This window comes from Epargyreus clarus, unplaced genomic scaffold, assembly GCF_041222505.1.
Source record: "Epargyreus clarus isolate Ecla_fem2 unplaced genomic scaffold, WU_Ecla_fem_2.2 ptg000011l, whole genome shotgun sequence".
In the NCBI taxonomy this organism is placed as follows: Eukaryota; Metazoa; Arthropoda; class Insecta; order Lepidoptera; family Hesperiidae; genus Epargyreus; species Epargyreus clarus.
In genome coordinates, this window is record NW_027332219.1 from 8,809,629 (window position 1) to 8,836,981 (window position 27,353).

The following is a 27,353-nucleotide window of genomic DNA, read 5'->3' on the forward strand; positions in this document are numbered from 1 at the left end:
GTCTTACCACATAACTCAATCGGATATAAACACTCTAGTGGTGTTATTAACATCTTCATTACGTGTAGGGGTCATATTTACCAGTACTCTTACCATGAGTTTTTACGTTTTGACAAATATGACTGTTTTAGTATTTGTTTACGTATTTGCCCATACAAATTCCAATCGGCGCCCCTAGCGAATTGTATCAGAACTATAGTGTTAGTAACGTAACATTGAATGTCTAAATTGACAAAATGGCGCTTTATGTTTTGTCTCTGTTTTTTGCGAACATGTGAGGCAGACAAAAAGACTTGAGCACTTACTTATTGTTACGTTTATTCAGTCTACTGAAGCAAACGGAACAGCATAATGGATTGAGTAAACGTAACGTAAAATTGTGGGATGTTTAGAAAACTCATGGTAAGGGTACAGGTGTGTAGGAAAATGACGTATGTCGCTTTATTTCTCGAGTTCTGTGTAAAGTCTGTTAACTGGTACTTAGTGCTATCGGGGTAAATATTGTTAGTTAACCGGTAAATTTCGATAGGGGTCAAATAGACCCGAACATGTTTTTTCAGCTTGGATCTGAAAAGACAAAGTTTGAAGGAGAATTCAACCGATTTGCGTAATTCACACGAATTATATGACACGAAGTTTAGTTGATCGTTTAGTACAAAACAGAGCGCCCAATGGTTTGTTATATTATTGTATCTTCTATTTTCAATGCTTGTAAAACAGGGATATTCATTATTCTATGATCAAATTCAAGTAGGACCCGAAACCTAACTGCTTGATGGCAAATGTGGTGGTCAAATACTTAATCTTGATGTCTAGTAAATGACAATAATAATTTAAACTGCGCTCGGTTATTGTTTCCTCAAATTGCACATCCGGGTCAAATAGTCCCATTTCTAATTTTAGTGTTACAGCTTGCGGATAACAACTCCTCATTGATATTGGTGACTGAGGATGCAGCTGTTACAATATCTTCTTCTTAGTCGTTCCTTCATGGCTGAAGTTCGTGCCTGCTTTGGAAGTCTTTTATGCAGGTGTGCTGCATATCCAGTCAGTGTGCTCGGTCGTCTGCTTTTCTAAAGCACTCCGTAACAGACATCTTGGTGAGGCCTTTGATCTGGTCAGACCACCTAGTTGGTGACCTTCCCCGAGGTCTTTTTTTTTTGTTACAATATATAGATTCATATATAAGCTGAGTATTTCTGAAAGTATTCCTGAAAGCAGTGATAGCCTAGCTACTGGTTATGAAACTGGGCCTCTTGATCGAGAGGTCCGAGGTTCAAATCCCACCTCTGGTTGATCATTAATGTGCGTATTATAAATTAATTATCATTTGCTCAAAAAGGGTGTAGGAGAACTTTGATCAATCTTAAAAAAAAAGTTTCCAAAAGTATGTGAAGTTTGGCCAGCGCGGTGGATTACAGCATCATTTTCAGAGGAGACTCGTGCCCAGCAGTGGGATAGTAATGGATTGATAATGAACTAATCAATGACGTTATGAGCCTGACCCCCCTGACCACGTTTCACATATTTAGACCCCCTACACCGTAATCTAATTGATTGACCCCTCAGTTAGACTAAATTACCCGATGACTAAGATTATTGGGTCACCCGAGTTGTTCCTGCTCGGGTCCTTTATGCAATTACGTAATTAGACTGGGTGACGTGATTTGAACGTAGGTTGACTAATTTAATAGACTCCTAAATCATTATTTTTATTCAAAATATTGGAAATGGGCAACAGTCATTTTTGGTCAAAACGTAAAAACTTATACTAAGGATACAGGTAAGTTGCATGTTTGTCGGCTACTATAATATATAAAAAAAAATACGATGGATCTCCAAATTTAAGGCCGATATGTCCATTGACGGCAGTTACTTAATCTGGCTTGCTTTTCTACTTAGGTATACATAAAACTAAAATAACAATGGGAATCGTGATAACAATTCCGTGCCCTTTATGCCCTCTAGACTACCGTATCCCTTATGACGTCATCACGAAAGGTCACTAAATGATTGACCTTGCTAAAGGCTAATGATATTTTGTAGTCGATGTGTCGCAGTCGAAGTTTAAATTGGGGCATTTTATGTAACGACTACTTGACCGGTCAAATAGGCTATAAACCATTGATCTATAACTAAAGATCCGCCACAAGCGGGCAAAACTTGAAACATACAAAATACGGCAAGTGGTGTAAAACGACTCCAGCCAAGTCCAGTCGCTCTCGCGCGGCGTAGACGGCGTAGACACACGAATGTCACTGAACACGTTAAACGTCATTATTTTGAATTTAAAGCCTCAAAATGCCTTCTTGTGCAATGCGTAAATGCAAAAATTATGCTCGAAAAAGAAACAAACTTCATGGAATCACTTATCACACGTAAATGAAGAGAAATTATTAAATGAGTGCACCTCTGGCAAATTATTTAATTTACAACCATTGTCAAATAGTAATTCATTTAATAACATTGACATATCAATAAATAATTATGTAAGTAATTCATATGAATATAATAATAATAAGCAAATTAAGAGACATATTTCAAATAAATGTCATATGGGTAAACTTAGTAATAATAAAACTAGCAATAAAAAGTTTTCATCTCTAAAAATATTGCACCAGAATATCCAGGGTTTTTCAAGTAAGGAGCTGGAACTGGAGTTATTTTTAGAGAGTAACAATTATGATATAATTTGTTTAACAGGGCACTGGTTAAAACAAGGTGAAACACAAATAAACTATATAAATCACTTTATTGCTAGTTCGTTCAGCCGTGAGTCAGCTATCCATGGTGGCTCATTAATAATAACTCGTAAAGGTTTAAAATCAAGAGAACGCTTGGATATAGTGGGGCTCTCGGTTGAACGTGTTATTGAATTATCATGTGTCGAGCTGGATAGCCTTATTGTGGTTAGCGTGTATAGGCCCCCTAACATAGAAACATTTTCTAGATTTGAAGGTGTAATGGAAAATGTTTTGGATATTATTTGCAAATGTAAGAAATATGTTGTTGTTTGTGGTGATTTTAATGTGAATATTTTAGAAAACACCACATTGAAAGTAAAATTACTTTCCTTATTTAGATCATATAACTTAGAATATAGTTTTTTTGAGCCAACCAGGGTGACTTCATTCTCTGCTACTTGCATTGATAACATTTTCTGTAACTGCTCTGTAGTTGAAAAATCTATAATAAATCATATTAAATCTGATCACAAGGGGCAGTCTGTCCATATCCAATATAACATATCCAAGGAAGGGAACATAAAGTTTCTTCATAGACCAATTACAAGTCACCGTTTATTAAAATATAATAAAGTGCTACTAAATAATTTGTCAGTTCTGAACCATAGCACTTGTGTTAATAATTTATATTCTGCATTTTTCTCCACAGTGCACACAGAGTTTAAAAAAATATTTTCTGAAGTTAGGTATGAAAAGAGTACTAGACTTAGTTTTTGTGAATGGGCTACTAAAGGTATTCGTCTAAGTAGAAGTAAACTTTTCGAGCTTTATAGTGAAAGAGAGAATAACTGTAGCCCTCACTTCAATGAATATGTTCGTAAATATTCTAAAATATTTAAATCAGTTTGTATGACAGCTAAATCTAAGTTCATACATAATAAAATAAAAAATGCTGATAATAAAATTAAAACAATTTGGAAAATAATTAATGCCGAAACACGAACTTGTAGATTAAGTATCAGTAAAGTATCTCTTACTACTGAACGTGGTCAGATTACCTCAGATAAAGAAATTGCACAAGAATTTGAAACTTTTTTCTCGAATATACCATTTAATACTACAAAATTTTTAAAATCATCCCCAATTAAAGCAGTGACCATCCTTAAAGAGAATTTAAGTCAGTGTCACATTAAATTTAAATTTAGACATATTTTAATTAATGACATATTAAAAGCTTTTAAAGAATTAACTGTTAAAACACAGATACAGATACAGAGGACATTTGGGGAATGTCAGTAAAAGTTTGTATATCAATCATTAAAACTTTAGCTCCCTACTTAGTCACTATTTTTAATATGTGTGTTGATCAGGGCTGTTTCCCTGATTTAATGAAACATAGTAAAATAATTCCATTGTTTAAGGCAGGTGATACTAAAGATCCCAACAATTATAGACCCATCTCAGTACTGCCTGTTCTAAGTAAAATTTTTGAAAAGATCCTCTTACACCAAATGTTGCTTCATTTTAAACTAAATAATCTTTTACATCAAAAGCAATTTGGCTTTACTAAAGGCCGTTCTACCACAGATGCTGGTGTTCAATTGCTGCGACATATTTTTGATTGTTGGGAACAAGCACATGATGCTATAGGTATTTTTTGTGACTTGTCTAAAGCTTTTGATTGTGTTGATCATAAAACCTTATTGTTAAAATTACAATATTATGGTATTCAGGGAAATTCTCTAAAGTTGATAAATTCTTATTTAAACAATAGAGTCCAACGAGTGCAAGTAAATGGAGCATTATCAGCAGGTTCTAATATTAAAATAGGTGTACCTCAGGGCTCCATCCTAGGTCCGTTTCTATTTTTAGTTTATATAAATGATTTGCCAAATGTAGTAAAGGATTTATCTGAGGTTGTTTTGTTTGCTGATGACACTTCCTTGGTGTTTAGAGTAAAACGACAATCACAGGATACGAACGATATTAATGAAACTCTTTGCTGGATTCAGAACTGGTTTGATGCAAACAACTTACTCTTAAATTCTAATAAAACTAAATGTATTACATTTATGCTACCAAATGTAAGGAGTACGGGGATGAATGTCGCTCTAAATGGTGAGACTTTGCAATTCGTCAATGAAACTGTTTTCTTGGGGATTACCATTGATTCTAAACTCCAGTGGGGTCCCCACATCTCTGCTTTGTCCAGCAGACTTAGTACTGCAGCTTTTGCAGTCAGAAGAATTAGACAGTTAACAGACATACCCACTGCCAGACTTGTCTATTTCAGTTACTTTCACAGCATTATGTCTTATGGCATTCTACTGTGGGGCAGTGCTGCTGACATAGACTCTATATTTACTATTCAAAAAAGAGCAATAAGGTCAATATATAGTCTGCGGCGTGGTGAGTCCCTAAGAGAACTGTTTCCCACTATTAATATATTGACGGTGCATAGTCAATACATTTATGAAAATATTATGTATGTAAGAAAACACACTGATATGTTTGAAAAAAATAGTAACCACCATAACTTTAATACCAGAAATAGAAATAAATTAGCAATTCCTAAACATAGATTATGTAAGGTGGCTAGATCTTTCGTGGGCAACTGTATTCGCTACTACAATAAAATACCCGACCACATTTTGAATCTCACAGAAAAAAAGTTTAAACATGTCGTTAAACTAACGCTATGTAAAAAAGCGTACTATAAAGTAAGTGATTATTTGACTGACAAAACGGTGTGGTCTGAATTAGCTCCAGCTCCACATGTACCATTACGTTAAGTTAACATTGTCAAAAACATTTTTTTTAAAAGATGTGTGTTATGGAGTTTCTTTCGCCGCTTCTTCTCCATAACGAAACACCTTGTGAAGTGGTGGTAGTTGCTTTGACATTCAAAAAGTGATCTGTAAAGAACCTATTTTGAATAAAAAATTTTGATTTGATTTGATTTGATTTGATTTGAAATTTTGTTTATTTTTCGTGTTCGATCCGCCATGATTACGTGAGTAACCAGAAAGAGACAAGTATGTTTTTGTCAATGAAAGTGATAAAGACGCAAAATGCATGGTCATAGATCAACAGAACTAAAGTGACATTTTATTGAATCTGACGATGTTCATATGTCGTATGTTATAGTTTAAGATCCCACTGCTTAATTTTTATATTAGTGTGTTTTTAGTCAAAATATAACATTTTATGGTTTATTTTAATAAAATAAAATCGATATATGGGAAATTCTGTATCCTAATCTTTAAATTTCCTTCAATACCTGTGGTAAATAATAAAAAATATTATCATAAAATGTATATAGGATAGTATACGGTATTTTAAAATTTCTTTAATTGAATAAATATTTCAATCATTAAGGTCGTATTTCTTCCTTAACCTAAACATAATTTAATAAACAATCTTTGTATAGCCAGAAATTAATCCTCAAAAAAACCACGGTAAAATTAAAATCTTATATATAAAATTCTCATGTCACAATGTTAGTTACTCTGTACCTACTCCTGCGAAACGGCTTTACTGATTTTCACCAAAATTTATACGCATATTCAGTAAGTCTGAGAATTGGCTACTATCTATTTTTCATATCTCTTAAGTGATAAGGGTTGTTCACCCTTAACATTTTTTTATTTATATGGCAACACAATGCTTGCTGGGTCAGCTAGTACATTTATAAAATTTACACAACTTTGCAATTAATGGTCGTGTGTAAAATAAAACTGATAATAATAAACATAGATTAGTAAAGATACTTCGCCGCCTTGTAATTGAAATAAGCCACAAACGGCTTAATAGTAAGTTCTTTTTTGAATTTTTGACAAATAAAGACATTTTTAGAGAAAATTTACGAATAAATAACTAATACTGCGTAATTTACATAATAAATAAATAATTATTTCAAATATTTTAGAGACATTTTAGCACGGAGACGTGGCAAAACTTTTTTACGCAACTATTTCAATTCTCAAAACTGGGTACATTTTCTTGTTAGGAGTGAGTAATCTTTACTAATCTATGATAATAAATATAAACAATTTTTAAATCGTATATTTTAAACCAGTCGATACATCTGTATAGATTTTCAAATTATATATTTATATAATAATAATTTATTTAGTTAAACTGTACTATAACATTTCTAAGTAAACGATGTACTAAAACTATTATCGACAGTTTTGGACATTTTTTACCTTCTGTTCCATTATTTCATTGTCTTTGACAAGCATGCGGATCAATGGGAAAGCCACCATACGTCCCGTTTTTACGGGACAGTCCCTTTTTTCGATGATTCGTGCCGTTGTCTCCGAAATGAACCGTTGCCATTGTCAATTAAGTAACAGTAAATAGTATAATTGTGAAAAAAAACATGGGGTGCTCCATTTATCAGTTTTCATAAAGCGCCCCACATTTTTTGCACAATTATACTATTTACTGTTCCTTAAATGATACCTAATTGAAAATTATTTTCTACTTTTTAGTTAATTTTATCATAAAAGCGTGTTTTTTATTATTTTTAACTATATTTTTTCAAGTAAAAAGTATTTGACATAAAAAAATCGATGTCCCGTTTTAAGTAAGTAATCATTGGTCACTATATTCCATGGTCAATATTTACGTTTGCGTACACTTGAAACGCAAGGTCAAACACTAGTTGTCTTTTTTTATCACATTGTTCTAATAGCTCTGTCCCTAATAGAACATTTGTCTATGTAGTTAAAGGTAAGTAAATTAAAAAACGTGCATGTGTGCTATCAAAGCAGTTTCGCTCAAGTTTTCTCTTAAGTTAGTGGGCGTATAACGTGTCTAGTATAAAATGTCATTGCTATAAACACTATAATGTATTCGTGACACAGCCTATGTCGAAAAACGCATAGATGTAACATTTTATATTCTTTTTACAATATTGTCTACAAAATATGTATTATGGGAACTTTAACTTTTAATAATCCTTTAAAAAAGATGTCTAAGGTCTGTTAAGTATACCAATTTGGATTTGGCCAGTGCGGTGGACTATGGTCTAATCTCTGTAACTCTGAGAGGAGACCCGTGCTCGTGCGTTTTTTTTTTAAATAATATAGGAGTAGTAGACGATCATGCAGTCCAACTGGTGGTAAGTGGCTACTGCCGCCAATGGACATCTGTAATCAACCCCAGACAGGATTAGATATTCCTGAAGCTGAAGCTGGAACGCTTCGGGAAAGTATGTCTCCCTTACCACACCTTTCAAACCAGAACACAGCAGCGCTCAACACAGCTGTTATGAGGCTAAAATAGGCACACTATAATATACTATCTATATCGTGTTAAACTATCTTTATCGTGTTACATTTCACTAAGGAATCACTCGTATTAACAGATATATCAGTAATTATAAAGGTAGAGTTTTTCGTTTTTAACTTCGATATTTTTACGAACTATGTTTAACTGAATATTTACCTGTTTTTACTGATATTTCCGACGTTTTCGTACAAAGGAGCAATTAGCATATTAATACGATACGTGTGTGGTTTATTTGAATGTAATTGTTTTTTTTTTGTGTGTATTTTGCTTGTTTATATCGTGATGTTGTATTCTGAGACATAGTAAATGAGCATACAGTCTAACTGTTAATAAGTGACTATTTGAAGGTGGTAGGGCCCATTGTGGTTCCACTCCGGCGGCACCATTGCCACACAGAAGAAATAGTATGCCTCATAACAGCAGCGTTGAGCGCTACTGTGTTCTGGTTTGAAGGGTGTGGTAAGGGAGACAGACTTTTCCGAGGCGTACCACCTTTGTCCGACCGGCGCATCTGTGGCCGACCTTAGGTGGGAATATCCAATCCTATCTGGGGTTGATTACAGATGTCCATGGGCGGCAGTAGCCACTTACCATCAGGTGGACTGCATGCTCGTCTGCTAATCCCATATTATAAAAATAAAAAAATATATATTAATATTTTATGGATGTAGGTTATTAGTCAGGTATTTTTTCGATGTTTTCCTCGTTATAATTGTGTTTGCATTTACCTATAATATCAACGTTTTTTTGTTGTGGCTAAATGATGAATATTTACCTCGTAATGAAAAGCAAACATAATTAGGTAGGTAAGTGATAACATGCCACTGTAGTTATATACTACTCGTTTCACGCGATACTTACGACTTAATACATGTTTTAACTATTTCACGATCTCAAAATTGACACTTTTTAAAATATTATTTAGGGTACGAACTAATGCCTAATATTGTAATTTTATTAAAGTAGTAGCAGACGAGCATGCAGTCTATCTGAAAAGTGGCTTGTGCAGCACATGGACCTCTGTTATCAATCCCAGATAAGACTAGTGTCCAGCCTGGGTTTGATTACAGAGGCGTTGCTACTCCTGAGGATTCAGTTGGAACGTCTCGGATAAATATGTCTCCCTTACTACACACTATACACACACTCCCTTACTACATCCTTCAAACCAGAACATCCTGCCAAGCAGCTTCGGCGCCTAACATTGCTGTTATTAGGCAAGAATAGACGTGGCGGTGGTTCCTCCGGAGTCGAACCTTGAAGAATTCCTTTTTATATTAGACTAACTTTCAGGGCCGGATTTAGGAGCCCTAGGTCCTCCGTAAGTGAGGCTCCCATAATAGAGAAAAAATATATTCCAATTTCGACTACTTTTATATATGTATTATACTAATTATACTAATAGACGGTAGTACGAAATCACTACAAAGCAGACGCTTATAACAATTACACAGGTATATAAGTGATTATGTAAATAATTCGACCTCAAAACTCTTTATCCTAGAAAGCACGCGTTGTTATACATAACGGTTGGTAAAACCAGTAATCATTTTGACGGTTTATGTTATCATAATGAACTAAATAAGCCACGGAAATTAGTGGGTGTTCGCAAGTTGTATATAATGAAATATTTTAGTTAATATTGTTAAACAAGATAAGCTTGGCTCATTTTAATATTATTTATTAATGACGCAAATAGACGCGAATGACGTTCTATTTTCCTTTCGGTGTTTTTTTTGGACGAAAAAGTATATATAACTTATTATGTAGTCATATTAAAACGTTGTGTAGTTTAATTAGCGAAGTTACAGTTGGTTCATATAAATGTTATAAAAAATACAAGAAAAATTTGCAAAACACACAGATGACTTCTAAAATATGGTACCTGCGGTTCAAACTTGTTTTACAAGCTGAAATTCACTATTCCTACTGAGAAAGACGTACCTACTTTTAAAGGTTAGCTCACTGGTTTTAAGGTAATGGTAATTTAGTTCCGAGGATAACCCCCTTATGTAGACGATCGTTGGTATAACTTCTAGCATATTTAGGGTTAACACAAAAAAGTATAAAAGATCACTAGTAAAATCATCGATAGACTAATGTTTGACAAAAAATTCCTGTTCTCCCAGATTTCAAAGTTATGTGCCACTGCGATAAAAAAAGACAATAATTATAGTTTAAAAACTAAAAACCACGCTAAAATCACACAAGGAAAATCGTTAATCCTGATTGCTAACGATCTTAATGAGGTGAATGGGATAAAATTATTAAAATCGTCTATTGTCATCGGTTCTTCATAAGTGTTCTAAATTTTAAATTAATCGGACCGTTCAAACTGGGTAAAAATTGAGTTCAAAGATTGCGTTTCATACATACAGGTCAAGCTAATAAAAGCATGGTAAAAATAAATATAGTTCAAAAAACTAAAAAACACGCTTTTATGATAAAATCAACTAAAAAGTAGAAAATAATTTCCATCTAAGAATCAATTAAGGAACAGTAAATTGTATAATTGTGAAAAAAGCGTAGAGCCACCACCACCACCACCACCACTTATTAATTTTCGAACAGCACCCCACACTAGAGATAAAGCCCTGTGACTCACGAACAGACAGCGGAGGGTTTCGTTTTATCCTTTGAGTACCGAATCCTAAAAATCATTCTACAAGATGGCATTATAGATATTATGTTTCGGTACATTTGAGTTATAGGTAAATAACATTATTATTTTTCAAAACTAAAAATCAATCCAGTAACTTTGCCTGAACTCTCCCTAAGGCGCTTTCTCTCGCCTCAAAAATCGTTAATCCTGAGGATGTTGATAAAGACAATGGTACAAAATTATTAAAATCGTGTATTGTCATCGGTTTTTGATATTTTTTCAAATTTTTGAATTAAACTGAACGTTCAAAGTGGATAGAAATGGGGTTCAAAGATTCCGTTACTGTTACGTACATACATAGATACATACAACCCAAGCTAATAAAAACGTGTTAATTAGAATCATACACAAAGCATAAAGCATCTTAAAAGTTATTTTTAATATGTTTCGTTTATTTGTTACAGTATCTCAACGAAATCGGTCACAGGGTTTGCGTGACGCAGCCGCGCGCGGCCGCAGCGGTAACTCTCGCGAACCGCGCGGCCGCCGAGCGGGGCGAAGCGTTAGGTGATACTGTTGGTTACAGCGCGGCGGCTACAAGTGTTCGCAGTGTTGAGTGTGGTCTTGTGGTACGTATTACCACTCATCAATTCATCATCATCACTGTTCCGCTGCTGGACACGGGTCTCCTCTCAGAATGAGAAGGATTAGGCCGTAGTCCACCGCGCTGGCCAAGTGCGTACTGGTGGATTTCACATACATTTGAAAACTTTTTTTTAAGATTTGTCAGATATGCAGGTTTACTCACGGTATTTTCCTTCACCGTTTAAGCAAGTGATAATTAATTTCTAATACCCATAACTTTGACAAATCCGAGGTGCGCGCCTGGGATTTGTAGCTCGGATCCTCGGCTATTACTGCTTATAAGTATGATTAACACTATTAACCCTTTACTGTCTTGCTGTCTAAGCAGTCTAGCATAGTGGTGGAAAAAGGGGTGGTCGACGTCTTAATCGGCGGTTTCGAGGTTCTAATCCCAGACCCCTGATTTTTCAAATTATGTGAGTATTAGAAGTAGAAAGCAAGAAAAAAATACTTTATACAGGAAAATTGCAACACACAGATTATATTACCTAATATTATATTACTTACATCTCAGTTCGAGAGGATACCCGTGCCATGCAATGAGACAAAATTTTATATACTAAAATATTAAACAGATTTAGACATTTCACACAAAACCCGAAATTCGTTTCGGACCGCTACTACCTTTGTGAGGTCTTTTATGTGATTAGGTTTTGAAAGTTGTTTGTAATTATTGAATAAGGTTGCGTGTTCTCTATACTGGGCAGTGATGCCCACGCGATTTGTCAATTATGGTGTATAAGATCTAGTCCGCTCTGAATATAGAAATGAATCGCGTCGCCATAACAAATTTTATGACTACACCTGCTCGCAACATCTTCAGAGCGGACTAGCAGTTTGGCGGGGACTATACCATAGCGTCATTTTATAATATAGAAGTAGCAAACAAGCATGATATCCACCTGGTATGTGGCTACTGCTACCCATGGGCACCTGTAGTCAACCCCAGATAAAATTAGATTTCTATCTGAGATCGGCAACAGATGCGTTGCTACCCCTGCGAACTAAGTACCTATGTCTACCTTACCAACGCGGAATACAGCAGTAGCCAAAAACTATTGGCTACTGAAGCCCATTAAAATTGATCATTATGTTAAAGTACCAGGGCATCATACTCCAGTGAAACAACATTTTAGACACGCTAGAATTACCTGTATCGTGGGTGTCACAGACATCTAGATGGGTCTAGACCAGGGTTGTTGCTGATGCAGGTTTTTACTAGATCAGCTGATGCTGATGCTGATGCTGATTTTTTCAGATTAATATCAGCTGATGCTGATGCTGATATTTAAAAATACTAAATATAAATATATTTTATACTGAGGTATTTGTACGTCCCTTATGAGAATAGTATTTTTTAACCAACTTCACAAAATGAGGCGGTTTCTCAATTCTACCGTATATATGTCTTTTTTATGTTTGTTCGCGGATAACTTCGTCGTTTATGAACCGAACTGGATGATTTTTATTTTGTTGGAAAAAAAGACATTTCCAAAGTACGAGTAGTTCCATTATAAGAAAATAAGGGTCTGATGATGGCAGACCAGAGAAATCGAGGGGAACTTTCAAAAATCGTAAGGGCGACTAGTGCATTTGTAAGATTTTTAGTATGTCATCACTAAAAAAGGTGAAAAAAAAATAATTAAAAAATACAATCGACTTCCATGTCACTACAAAGCAAAAATCAACTTAAACAAATTTTGGCTCAGCACATATCTCCGAAGCCGGCGCTCATATTGAACACGCTGTTTACGCAGTTATCCAACGAAATATACTTAGCACCGACTTCAGAACCATGTACCAAACCAACATCCACTTCAGCTACCCTCCACTTTGCAGTGACACAGAAGTCGGCATTTATTTGTTATTTTTTTTACAAAAACTAACTGTGTCGTATCTTTGTTCAATAACGAAATATTTGGTCATATTGCACTTTTCACTGAATGTGGCATTATGAATTGAATACATAATTCTGTTATTGATTGATTGAACTATGATCGAAAGTTATTGATGTCTGACCAGATTACGTTGTCAATACAATCGAATGATTGTTTGATGACAACTTGTGTTTATAAACTTCTGTGATTGGCTAAAACCACGTGATTTAAGCTCGGTCCCGCCTTCAACGAACACTTTACAATTTCAATATCAGCATTAAATATCAGCATCTTTTGTTGCGGATGCGGATGCTGATGCTGATATTCAAAAGAAAGCTGATAATCAGCGGATGCTGACGCTGATGCTGATATTCGCAACAACCCTAGTCTAGACCCAGAAACAGGAATATAAATTCATATTTTAGATATTTGTCTGACCGGGGATCGAACCCGGGACCCTTTGCGTGTCAGACCGGTATGGTAACCTTGTCACGGGGGTCGTATTACAAGAAATATACTTCAAACTTTAAACAAACATCTGTTTAAATTTCAAACACGTATTATAAAGTACCATATGGTACCATGCAGTACCAGGGCACTATAATTCTATAGGAGATATCAAGTTTATATCTCCGCGTTCTCCGTAAAACTTGTTATAGCATATTCATTCTTATTATTTTAATGACGAAAATTGTTTATACTATGTATAAGTTTCAAGTGTTCCTAGATTTGCAGTTGATACATTGAATTTCTTCAAAAAGGAAATAATAATTTATAAATTATAGTTTTTTTTTCTTTTGCAAAGAATAAAACGATTTTGCACCGATTGAAACTATAACTTTTTAGTCATCATCAACCCAGTACTGTCCCACTGCTGGGCACGGGTCTCCTCTCAGATTGAGATGGATTAGGCGATAGTCCACCGCGCTGGCCAAGTGCGAATTGGTAGACTTCACATATCTGTGAGATATTTTTTGTTTTTAAAAATCTCTCACGTATGCAGGTTTCCTCACGATGTTTTCCTTCACCGTTTAAGCAAATGATATTTTATTTATAATATGCACATTGCAACTTGGAAAAGTCAGAGGTGCGTGCCTGGGATTTGAACCTCGGATCAAGAGGCCAAGTTTTTTAACCACTAGGCTATCACTGCGTCTAACTTTTTAGTGCTTGGACAAAATGACAATTTTGGTAAATTTTATTTCAGTTATAAAACCAGTTTTTAATCTGATATTTGAGGGTAGGGTTTGTAGGTTGTAGAACTCTTTGTGGTTCGACTCCGGAGGCACCACCGCCACACCTATTTCTACCTAATAACAGAAGTATTAAGTGTTGCTGTGTTCTGGTTTGAAAGGTGTGGTAAGCGAGAAATACTTTTTTTTATAATATAGGAGTAGCAGACGAGCATGCAGTCTACCTGATGGTAAGTGCCTACTGCCGCCCATGGACACCTGTAATCAACCCCAGATGGGATTAGATATTCCTACCTGGGGTCGGCCACAGATGCGCCTCTACCCTGAGGACTAAGCTGGAACGCCTCGGAAAAGTTGTCTCCGTTACCACACCCTTCAAAACGGAACACAGCAGCGCATAATACTGCTGTTATTAGGCAGAAATAGGTGTGCGTAATACTTATTAAAGGCGTTCTTATTTAGTCCTCAGGGGTAGCATCGCATCTCGGCTGTGCTCAGGACTTTAATCTTATATGGTTGATTACAGATGTCCATGACTATATTTTTATACGCAAGAACAAGATAGCCTCAACAATCGTGCCATTTATTTTTTAAGATCTTCAAGGCGTAGGTATACACCTTTGGCTCAACAATGGATATTGTTTAAAAAACAGTCAAGAACGAATGCTATGAAAGAGAAATGGCTAACAATGGCTTTCTACATTGATAGGGTTTTTTTTTACCGGTTGTGGAATGCTACAGGTTAAAAAATAATGAATATACCTTATTTATGATGAATACGCTTTTTTAAGGCATGTAGTCCACCTGATGCATGCCGTACATGGATATCTATAATCAACCTCCGATAAGATTAGATTCTTAACTTGGTTTGGCAACAGGTGCGTTGTTACCTTTGATGATTAAGTTAGAACGCCTTTGACATGTATACAACCTTACCACACCCTTCAAAGCTTCAAAGCGCTTAACACTGTTATTAGACAGAAATAGGTGTAGCGGTGGTGCCGCCGGAGTCGAAAAACAGAGGGTTCTAACTTCAAAATTGTTTTTTTTTATAATATAATAGTAGCAGAGGAGCATGCAGTCAACCTGATGGTAAGTGGCTACTGCCGCTCATGGACATCTGTAATTAATCCCAGATAGGATAAAATATTCCTATCTGAGGTCGGCCAGAGATGCGCCGCTACCCCTGAGGACTAAGCTGGAATACCTCGGAAAAGTATGTCTCCCTTACCACATCCTTCACACCAGAACACAGCAGTTAACACTGCTGTTATTAGGCAGAAATAGGTGCAGCGGCGGTGCCGCCGAAGTCATACCACCTTCAAAACTGGTTTTATCAACTTTCAATCTGCCTTTATATTCTTTTGCCTACTCTGAATATCTTATAACATTCTCGTGCCCATTGAAATGTAAATAATTCGTATTGATTTTTAATTTCAGTTCATGACTGAAGGCGTACTACTTCGAGAGGTTTTCGCTTCGCCGCTCCTGATGCAGTATTCTTGTATAATGTTGGATGAGGTGAGGTTAATAGGATTGAGTTTATGAAAAGAATTGGCGTTTTGCCAGATTTCCCGGAAGCCTAATGCTCGGATCAGCTCGGCTAAGGGATCCGTACTCGCAAAGTAAAATTGGCTAAGTTCGAGTCGAACACGCAAACGGAAGGTTCCGTATCCTTATTTTTTTGTATTAGTTATATATAAAACAGCTATAAAAGTGAATGTATTGTAAAAAATGGTCTATTACAGTTCCATAGATGAAACGAGAAACACCGAAAAATAGCGATTTCTTGTATGACAACCCCCATTCGTTTTTAAACTTTTTTATTTTTAATATTTGGTGATATAGCCCTCCATTATTAAAGTTACCATTATACAAAAAAAATCTTTACAAAACATATTACAATTTATATGTTAGTTATAACATAAAATTAATTTATGTATCCATAAAAAATTGTTTCTTATCATGAAAAACTTATAAAGATTTTTTATTATAAAATATTAATTGGTAGGTAAAAATAATAACTCTTTGATCGCGGGTGCCCCGGAACAGAAATCCAAATTTACTATTTCCCCGAGAATTGAACCTGGAACTCCGGTGTCTGAGTAAACCGACCGTCCAGACTCGTAGGTAGGGTTGTCACCCGTAACTACTATAATAAATGTAATGCAATATTTTAGGCAATCGAATGTACTATATAAAACAATACTAATTAAGTAGGGTTGCCATTCGTACTATAAAAAATGACAATATTTTTGCCAATTGTAGGTACGTACAATATATAACAAAATTAATTACAAAAAGTATATTATAAGTATTACATTACTACCCTTTTCAGTAAATATTTTAAAGCAGTGAGCTTTTTGTTTTTATTATATTTAGGTAGATTTTTATGGTTCCGTACCAAATTGCTAAAAACGGAACCTTATTATTAAGCCTCACTTGTCTGTAGGTCTGTCACAAGGCTCTATCTCGTGAACCGTAATATGAGTAGATAGAAGCTTGATTTTTTTACAGTGTTTGTAATGGTTGCCCCTATAACAACATATACTAAAAAAATATTATTATAAATGAAGGTGGCCATACAAGAAAATCTGTTGAACTGTAATAGGTAGATAACTCAAATTTTTAAATATTCATTTTAAATATAGTAAAAAATACTAAAAATAAATTTTTGGTGGTACGGAACTCTCCGGGTGCAGATACGACTTGCACTTGGCCGATTATTTTTTTTTTTTAATATTTTTTTCACAATGTCCTTGTAAAAATAGATTTTTAAATAGGTGACAATCCTAGTAGAGTACATAAATAGAACTCGTGGGCGCCATAAGCACAGTAATTACAATACGTATGAGTCACGACATGTGTAAGTGACACGACGATGATATCATTACATTGGTTTTGGTTTTAAATACTTTTGTTATTACTTTGTTACTTTAGGGTTCCGTGGTTAAATATGAGAACACAGAAATCATTAAAATATACTCCGGTACTATAATGGTTTTAGTTTTAAATTTTAAATCATCATCATCATCAACCCATTACTCCCGTACCCAGCAGTGGGGCAGTAATGGGTTCATCATCATCAACAACGGGTCTCCGCTCAGAATGAGAAGGATTATGGGGTTCCGTGGTTAAATATAAAAACACAGAAAGCATTTAAATATTTCCTGGTCCCTTATATCAATATAAATGTTGACTTTTCCGTTGTTAAATGGCAAAACATGGAACCCTTATAATTTTGTGCTACGTCGATCTTATATAAAGGTTGTCTTTTAGGGTTCCGTGGTCAAATGGCAAACACAAAAGCTTAATAATTACGACATCTAAATTATGATTTTTTTGGGTCTGGTTTTTTCACAAGGTTCACAAGAAAACCTACCTAAAGCCGATCACAGATGAGTTGCCACTCATAAGGATTAAGCGCGCCTTACATATATTATTTAAGTCAATCACACCCTCCCACCGAATCGTAAGAAATATTTGCCGTTAGATATATTTGTGGCTGTTGAAAATGTTATTTAACCAACCAAACCTAACCTAACCCTACCTTATATTTTCAGGTGCACGAAAGAACTCAATTAACTGATGTACTCATGGGGTTGCTAAAGAAAATAGCGAAGGTAAGTGTCAATGGATTAAAATTTATTACAAAATTTGAAACATAGCCAAAATAGTCAATAAATTCGATAAAGTCACCTTAAAAACAAGTAATTGGCCATGTGCAAGTCGCACTGGCACACAGAGGGTTCCGTACCACCATTTTTTATGCTGAGCATTTATTATTTATCATAGCAGCCATAGAAGTTTATGCATTGTGTAAATTTGAACCGTACATCTATTACGATTCTGTAGATAAAGCGAAAAAAATAAAAATTACGATTTTTGTATGGCAACCCCCATTTATTTTTAAGATTTATTATTTTTAGTATTTGTTGTTATAGTGGCCATCGATATACGTAGGTATCCTGTAAAAAAAATCAAGTGTCTATGTATTACGGTTCAAGGGATAGATCCCTCTTACAGACGGACAAACAGTGGAGGCTTAGTATTAGGGTTTTGTTTTTACCCTTTCTCTACGGAATCCTAAAAATACTGAATCACATTCGGTTCATTTTTATAAGAGCTACGATGTCACAGACAGATACATTTTTATAATATTTTTTTGTTATTTTCAGAAACGCAAGAATTTGAAACTTGTTATATCGTCGGCGACTATGGATGCAGAGTTTCTCAAAGATTTCTTCAATTTATCGGATCGAAAGGAAGGCAAAAGTACATCTGTGATTATGTCTGTTCAAGGGAGAACACATCCTATAGACGTCTTTTATGTTCAAGGTAAAATATAAATATAATGATCAGTGAATTTCTAAAATATAAATATAATGATAAGCGAAAAGTGCTGAAAGGAGTTACGAGGCTGATTGTGATAAAAACGAAAACTGCATCGTTCGTTTTTTTAAATATATTTTTCCCTAGCCGGGAATCGAACGAGTTCATTTTGAAAAATTATACACCTTCTATATTATTCTACTATCTGATAGTGTCTCTTATAAGGATCAAATTCTGGGAAGTAATATTATGTGACAAATTAAAGGAAAAGGATTTTTTAAAGAAAATACATTTCATTTCATTTGGCAGTTAAGTTCCCGCCATTCATTAATTTAAACATTTCGCGTATTAACATTTTTTGTGGCTAATTATTTCAAATCTTTCGAAAGCGGACGTTTTGTTCTACAAGTATTTATATTTTTTTTGTTAGACTTAGTAAAGGTTATTCATTATTCGTTTTTTATTCATATATTAATCATTCATATACAGGATATATTTTTATTTTATACGCTTTATAACGTTACTTGTGTCGATAAAACATTAAAATAAGGCAATTTATGCAATGAAAAGGTTTCGATAAGGGTTACGATATTGTACGTAGGACGGTAGTATTATAAGCCTAGCCTTTTTTTTTTTTGTCGAGGGGGAAACCTTCAAAAGGTACCCGGCGACGTGGGAGCGACGCCGAGTTATGTGGGATTTTTACCGCACTAAAACCCCCCCGGTGGCCGTCCTCAGCGCTGCGTAGAGGGCTCCGGGATCTCCAAAGGAACGCAACCGGAGTCCTCTTAGCGCGTTGCCCCGTCGGGCTCCGCCCAGGTGAGCTTCGCTCGCCACACCATCTGGTATATACGACGGTATGCGACCACACTTACCGTCGTCCTTCCCGGGGTCGCTGTCCGGGCGGTTCGAGCTCCCACTCTTGCCGCCCGCAACCCCGGAAGCCCCCTTTTAGTCGCCTCTTACGACAGGCAGAGGATACCGTAGCCCTATTCTAGTCCCGGAACTACAGGGACAATTATAAGCCTAGCCTAGATAGCCTAGTGGTTAAGAAACTCGGCCATTTCGATCGAGGGGTCCGAGTTTCAAATCGCAGGCAGGCACCTCTGATTTTTCAACGTTATGTGCGTATTAGAAATGAATTATCGCTTGCTAAACGGTGAAGGAAAACATCGTGAGGAAACCTGCATACCTGAGAGATTTATAAAAAAAAAAAATCTCAAAGGTATGTGAAGTCTACCAATACGCACTTGTCCAGCGCGGTGGACTGTGGCCTGGTTCTTCTCATTCTGAGAGGAGACCCGTGCACAGCAGTGGGACAGTAATGGGTTGATGACGTTGATGATGATGACGTAGGATGGGTCGAAATATGGGTATCATAATTTCGTACTTTACCTCACACGGGGGTGTAACTCAGTGGTAGAGTGTCTGCTTCGCATGCTGAAAGTCCTGGGTTCAAATCCCAGCACCTCCATACGATTGAATCGCACGTCCTTTTTAATAAATTATTATTAATGTTTTTTTTTTAATTTCTTACTAGTTTTAATTTTATCTTATTAGTTTTAATTTTATTTTATTTTCTTTTATTGTTATTAAAAATAATTGGTAACTGCGAGTCGCACTCGCACACAGAGGGTTCCGTACGACCAATTTTTTTTATTTTTAGGGTTCCGTACCCAAAGCGTGAATTTCATACGGACTTATAGAATAGGTTCTAGAACTGCATGGTTTAAAATATATACATATTTGTAGCGGATTGTTGCGAAGTAGTTTTAATCTTAACTTAATAGAATAGGTTCTTCCTGAAGCCGATCACAGATGCGTTGCCTATGAGGACTAAGATCACCTCATATATTCGCCATTGGTAGACTTCACATACCATATGAAGGTGGTAGAACCCTTTGTGGTTCGACTCCAGCGGCACCACCGCCACACCTATTTCTACCTAATAACAGCAGTGTTAGGCGCTGCTGTGTTCCGGTTTGAAGGGTGTGGTAAGGGAGACAGACTTTTCCGAGACGTTCCAGCTTAGTCCTCAGGGGTAGCGGCGCATCTGTGGTAGAACTCAGGTAGGAATATCGAATGTGAGGTTGATTACAGATGTCCATGGGCGGCAGTAGGCACTTACCATCAGATGGACTGCATGCTCGTCTGCTACTCCTACATTACAAAAAAAAAAGTTTGAAAACTTTTTCTTTTATATTTCTTAAGTATGCAAGTTTGCTCACGATCTTTTCCTTCACCGTTTAAGCAAGTGATAATTAATTTTTATAACGCACATAACTTGGGATTTGAACCTCTCGAGCGAGAGGCCGAGTTTCAACCGCTAAGCTATCACGTCTCATATAATAATTATTCATCATCATCATCAACCCATTATTGTCCCACTGCTGGGCACGGGTCTCCTCTCAGAATGAGAAGGATTAGGCCATAGTCCACCGCGCTGGCCAAGTGCGTATTGGTAGACTTCACATACCTTTGAGATTATTTTATATAAATCTCCCAGGTATGCAGGTTTCCTCACGATGTTTTCCTTCACCGATTTTAGCAAGTGATAATTAATTTCTAATATACGCAACATAATTTCGAAAAATCAGAGGTGCGTGCCTGGGATTTGAACCTCGGACCGCTCGATCGAGAGGCCGAGTTTCTTAACCACTGGGCTATCACTGCCTTGTATTAGTATATTAGTTATTATTTTTAGATATTTATAGATTAATTTCTTTATTTTTTTAGAACCAGTACCAGATTACGTGAAAGCCACGGTAGACACAGTTATAAAGATACATGAAAATGAGCCTTTTGGGGACATATTGGCCTTTTTGACGTCACAAGTGAGTATTTTCTTGATGAGTCAAGTGTGAGTCAGATTAGTTTTGTATATTATTAACTAGCTGTCCCAGCAAACGTTGTGTTGCCATATAAATAAACAATTGTTAAGGGTGAACAGCCCTTATCACTTAGGGGTATGAAAAATAGATAGTAGCCGCTTCTCAGACCTACTGAATATGCATATAAAATTTGGTGAAAATTAGTAAAGCCGTTTCGGAGGAGTACGGTAACTAACATTGTGACACGAGAATTTTATATATGAGATGTAGTTGATATTTGGTATCTTTAGTTATAGGTTTGGGGTTCGAACCTCGGACAGTTCTGATTTAACTGTAAAAAAAATAATTTTAGAGAAGTTATACTTCTTTTAGTTTTTTTACGAAAAATAATTATAGTGAATTTTTCAACACCGATAAATTAAAAAAATAATCAATATATAGTTGACTAAGTTTAAGTTTTACACGCTACCAATAAGTAATGTTAATTATTTTATTTTTTAATAAATGTGTTTTTTTTTATTTTGTATAAGTTTCACTCCTTAGGCATGTACTCAATAATATTTGTTATATATTGTTTGTTATATATTTCCAGGAAGAAATTTTAACAGCCCTAGAGACACTACGAACATACGCAGACGCGAACAACGAACAGAATAGACACCGAAAACACTTTCCGAGTGGCATACAATCTGCGAACATGTCGGTAGTTCCCATGTATGGCAGCTTGCCGCACTACAAGCAGATCAAGGTGTTCCAGACGGCGGAGAGGAATGTCAGGAAGGTGGTGTTAGCCACCAATATAGCGGAGACTAGTGTTACCATACCCGGGGTTATGTATGGTGAGCTTTTGAATCAATTTCTAAAAAAAATATTGACTGAACTTGGCTGCTACACTACGTGCGTTTTGTGAGAAACAAAAAAAACAATCTAATAATATAATACACAAAAATGAAAATTAAAAAAAATCGCTAAATTTAATTTTGTCTAATATTTGGATGCCGATTAAAATAAATCATTTGATTTTCTATAGTTTAACGACCTCGTAAAAACGTAAAATTGTGAAATTTAACTTTAATTGTTACGAAAATTATTTATGGCTAGATTAAATTTACTATTTTATTAACTAAATATACCGATTACTTATTAATAAAAATAAATTACTGAGTATATACATGGAAATCCTAAATAAACAAGCTATAAAAGTAATAAAATAAAAATATATAAAGTACCCAAGTGGCATACAATCTGCGAACATGTCGGTAGTTCCCATGTACGGTAGCTTGCCACACTACAAGCAGATCAAGGTGTTCCAGACGGCGGAGAGGAATGTCAGGAAGGTGGTGTTAGCCACCAATATAGCGGAGACTAGTGTTACCATACCCGGGGTTATGTATGGTGAGCTTTTGAATCAATTTCTAAAAAAAATATTGACTGAACTTGGCTGCTACACTACGTGCGTTTTGTGAGAAACAAAAAAAACAATCTAATAATATAATACACAAAAATGAAAATTAAAAAAAATCGCTAAATTTAATTTTGTCTAATATTTGGATGCCGATTAAAATAAATCATTTGATTTTCTATAGTTTAACGACCTCGTAAAAACGTAAAATTGTGAAATTTAACTTTAATTGTTACGAAAATTATTTATGGCTAGATTAAATTTACTATTTTATTAACTAAATATACCGATTACTTATTAATAAAAATAAATTACTGAGTATATACATGGAAATCCTAAATAAACAAGCTATAAAAGTAATAAAATAAAAATATATAAAGTACCCAAGTGGCATACAATCTGCGAACATGTCGGTAGTTCCCATGTACGGTAGCTTGCCACACTACAAGCAGATCAAGGTGTTCCAGACGGCGGAGAGGAATGTCAGGAAGGTGGTGTTAGCCACCAATATAGCGGAGACTAGTGTTACCATACCCGGGGTTATGTATGGTGAGCTTTTGAATCAATTTCTAAAAAAAATATTGACTGAACTTGGCTGCTACACTACGTGCGTTTTGTGAGAAACAAAAAAAAACAATCTAATAATATAATACACAAAAATGAAAATTAAAAAAAATCGCTAAATTTAATTTTGTCTAATATTTGGATGCCGATTAAAATAAATCATTTGATTTTCTATAGTTTAACGACCTCGTAAAAACGTAAAATTGTGAAATTTAACTTTAATTGTTACGAAAATTATTTATGGCTAGATTAAATTTACTATTTTATTAACTAAATATACCGATTACTTATTAATAAAAATAAATTACTGAGTATATACATGGAAATCCTAAATAAACAAGCTATAAAAGTAATAAAATAAAAATATATAAAGTACCCAAGTGGCATACAATCTGCGAACATGTCGGTAGTTCCCATGTACGGTAGCTTGCCACACTACAAGCAGATCAAGGTGTTCCAGACGGCGGAGAGGAATGTCAGGAAGGTGGTGTTAGCCACCAATATAGCGGAGACTAGTGTTACCATACCCGGGGTTATGTATGGTGAGCTTTTGAATCAATTTCTAAAAAAAATATTGACTGAACTTGGCTGCTACACTACGTGCGTTTTGTGAGAAACAAAAAAAACAATCTAATAATATAATACACAAAAATGAAAATTAAAAAAAATCGCTAAATTTAATTTTGTCTAATATTTGGATGCCGATTAAAATAAATCATTTGATTTTCTATAGTTTAACGACCTCGTAAAAACGTAAAATTGTGAAATTTAACTTTAATTGTTACGAAAATTATTTATGGCTAGATTAAATTTACTATTTTATTAACTAAATATACCGATTACTTATTAATAAAAATAAATTACTGAGTATATACATGGAAATCCTAAATAAACAAGCTATAAAAGTAATAAAATAAAAATATATAAAGTACCCAAGTGGCATACAATCTGCGAACATGTCGGTAGTTCCCATGTACGGTAGCTTGCCACACTACAAGCAGATCAAGGTGTTCCAGACGGCGGAGAGGAATGTCAGGAAGGTGGTGTTAGCCACCAATATAGCGGAGACTAGTGTTACCATACCCGGGGTTATGTATGGTGAGCTTTTGAATCAATTTCTAAAAAAAATATTGACTGAACTTGGCTGCTACACTACGTGCGTTTTGTGAGAAACAAAAAAAACAATCTAATAATATAATACACAAAAATGAAAATTAAAAAAAATCGCTAAATTTAATTTTGTCTAATATTTGGATGCCGATTAAAATAAATCATTTGATTTTCTATAGTTTAACGACCTCGTAAAAACGTAAAATTGTGAAATTTAACTTTAATTGTTACGAAAATTATTTATGGCTAGATTAAATTTACTATTTTATTAACTAAATATACCGATTACTTATTAATAAAAATAAATTACTGAGTATATACATGGAAATCCTAAATAAACAAGCTATAAAAGTAATAAAATAAAAATATATAAAGTACCCAAGTGGCATACAATCTGCGAACATGTCGGTAGTTCCCATGTACGGTAGCTTGCCACACTACAAGCAGATCAAGGTGTTCCAGACGGCGGAGAGGAATGTCAGGAAGGTGGTGTTAGCCACCAATATAGCGGAGACTAGTGTTACCATACCCGGGGTTATGTATGGTGAGCTTTTGAGTCAATTTAAAAAAAAAACTACTGAACTTGGCTGCTACACTACGTGCGCTTAGTGAGCAAAAATAAACACCAATAAGATAATAGACAAAAGTGAAAATAAAAAAATCGTTAAAATTAATATTGTCTAATACTTGGATGACAATAATAAATTACTTGACTCACTATAGTTTTATGACGTCATAAAAATGTAAAATCATGAAATATAATATATTGTTACGAAAATTATAGATTACTTAATAAAATTAATCAAAATAAATTAATGAGTATTTAAATACAAAGCATCAATGAAGAAACTTTACAAGACAAAATAAAAAAGTGGGAGAGAGAGAAACTAATGTTGTATAATATTTAAGGTAAAAATAAAATTAATAGTAATATGCCAAAATGTCCAAACCAAGAAATACTTGTTTTTTAAAATAATAAAAAAAATAATGATACAAAATAATACAAAATTTTGTTGTAGGAGCTTTTTTCTAAACAGATTGTACAATTAGGCAAAATATTTTTAAGCGTTTTAGCAAATTTTTCTAATTTATTTCCTAATTCTTTTTATACCAACTCTGCTTAAATCTAGAATTAGTATTGTCTATACACTAATTTTGCCTAAATCCAGAAAACATCAATTGAACCACTAAATAATTGTTACAGTAATAGACAGCGGTTTCCACAAGCTACCATACTTCGACCCAGCGGTCGGTGTTGAGTGCATATGTGTTACACCCATATCGAAGAACAATAGCACCCAGAGAGCTGGTAGAGCTGGTAGGACCAGCCGCGGGAAGTGTTACAGGTAAAAAGATAAGCTAAGATAACAAAAGATAAAAGGTAAAAGTTAAAAAATGTATTTGTGACGTATGAAATATGAAAAAGATATGAAATGTTGTATTTTGTATATAAATCGACTTATATTATAGCTTCGAATTATTTTTATATGAAAAATTTACATTATTCAGTCATTAAAAATAGGAAAAAGTAAGAAATAAAAGGGAAAAAAGCCTGTAGGTTGTGTAATGTACGAAAATGTAATAAGGATAACTAATACAGTAGATTTCGTTTTAAAGCAATATTTTTTCGGCGTTTGGAAAACATATGAAGGTTATTTTTTCACAACGAAATCTAAAATCAACACCATAATCAAGTTTATGATGTTAATACCAGATATATAATAGCACAATTTTCAGAAAACGATTACGATAATATGATTTTTGAAAAATAAAGAATAATGGTATTGTTTTAAGGTTATACACAGAAGAAGAGTACGAGAAGCTACCAGCCAGCATCCCTCCAGAAATGTCTAGAAGTGATCTATCATCAATGCTTCTACAACTAAAGGCGTTAGGAATAAGCAATGTTTTAAGGTAACTATTGTAAAATTATTTGTTTTTTAATAATATCTCCTATATTATTAAAAATAATGAATATAATAGCAGACGGTTTGAAGGTGGTAGAACCCTTTGTGGTTTGACTCCGGCGGCACCACCGCCACACCTAATTCTACCTAATAACAGCAGTGTTATGCGTTGCTGTGTTCCGGTTTGCAGGGTGTGGTAAGGGAGACAGACTTTTCCGAGGCGTTCCAGCTTAGTCCTCAGGGGTAGCGGCGCATCTGTGGCCGACGTCAGGTAGGAATATCTAATCCTATCTGGGGTTGATTACAGATGTCCATGGGCGGCAGTAGCCACTTACCATCAGGTGGACTGCATGCTCGTCTGCTACTCCTATATTATAAAAAAAAGACGGGCATTAAGTCCACCTGATGTAAAGTGAATATTACCGTGCATTGAAATTTGTGATCAACCTAAGACAGGATAACAATCCTACCTGAGGTTGGCAACAGATACCATGCTGCCCCTGAGGACTAAGCTAAAATGTCTCGCATAAGTATACCTCCCTTACCACATCTTGCAAACCAGAATAAAGTAGCTTTCTCAGGTGTGCAGGTTACCTCAGGATGTTTTCCTTAGCCGTTATAGCAAGTGATAATTTTATTTCTATTATAAATCTATACATAAATTTGAAAAATCAGAGAATGAGCCTGGGATTTGCACCTCGGGCCCTCGATCAAGAGGCCGAGTTTCATAACCAATAGTGGTTATAAAACTCGGCCTTACTATAACTGCTTTTAATTGTTGGCAATCATAGATTAGTAAAGATACTTCGCCGCCTCGAAATTGAATGAAGCCACAAACGGCTTATTAGTAAGTCCTTTTTTTGAATTCTCATACTGCGTAAATTACATAATAAATAAATAATTATTTC

The 27,353-nt window shown here is 34.9% G+C and overlaps 1 protein-coding gene and 1 non-coding gene across 2 annotated transcripts in view; both read left to right on the top strand.

Moving 5' to 3' along the window:
- LOC140745954 (probable ATP-dependent RNA helicase DHX35) overlaps nt 1–27,353 on the top strand; it is a 56,227-nt gene that overhangs the window by 19,655 nt on the left and 9,219 nt on the right. Inside the window, exons 3-10 of the mRNA XM_073077942.1 lie at nt 11,049–11,213; nt 15,740–15,820; nt 17,863–17,922; nt 18,478–18,637; nt 21,368–21,465; nt 22,055–22,301; nt 25,743–25,884; nt 26,333–26,452. Of these exons, the coding sequence (XP_072934043.1) occupies nt 11,049–11,213; nt 15,740–15,820; nt 17,863–17,922; nt 18,478–18,637; nt 21,368–21,465; nt 22,055–22,301; nt 25,743–25,884; nt 26,333–26,452 (1,073 nt within the window). The remainder of the gene's footprint in view (nt 1–11,048; nt 11,214–15,739; nt 15,821–17,862; nt 17,923–18,477; nt 18,638–21,367; nt 21,466–22,054; nt 22,302–25,742; nt 25,885–26,332; nt 26,453–27,353) is intronic.
- On the top strand, nt 20,034–20,105 carry TRNAA-CGC (transfer RNA alanine (anticodon CGC)). The gene has a single exon. It is a non-coding gene; the product is annotated as a tRNA-Ala (tRNA).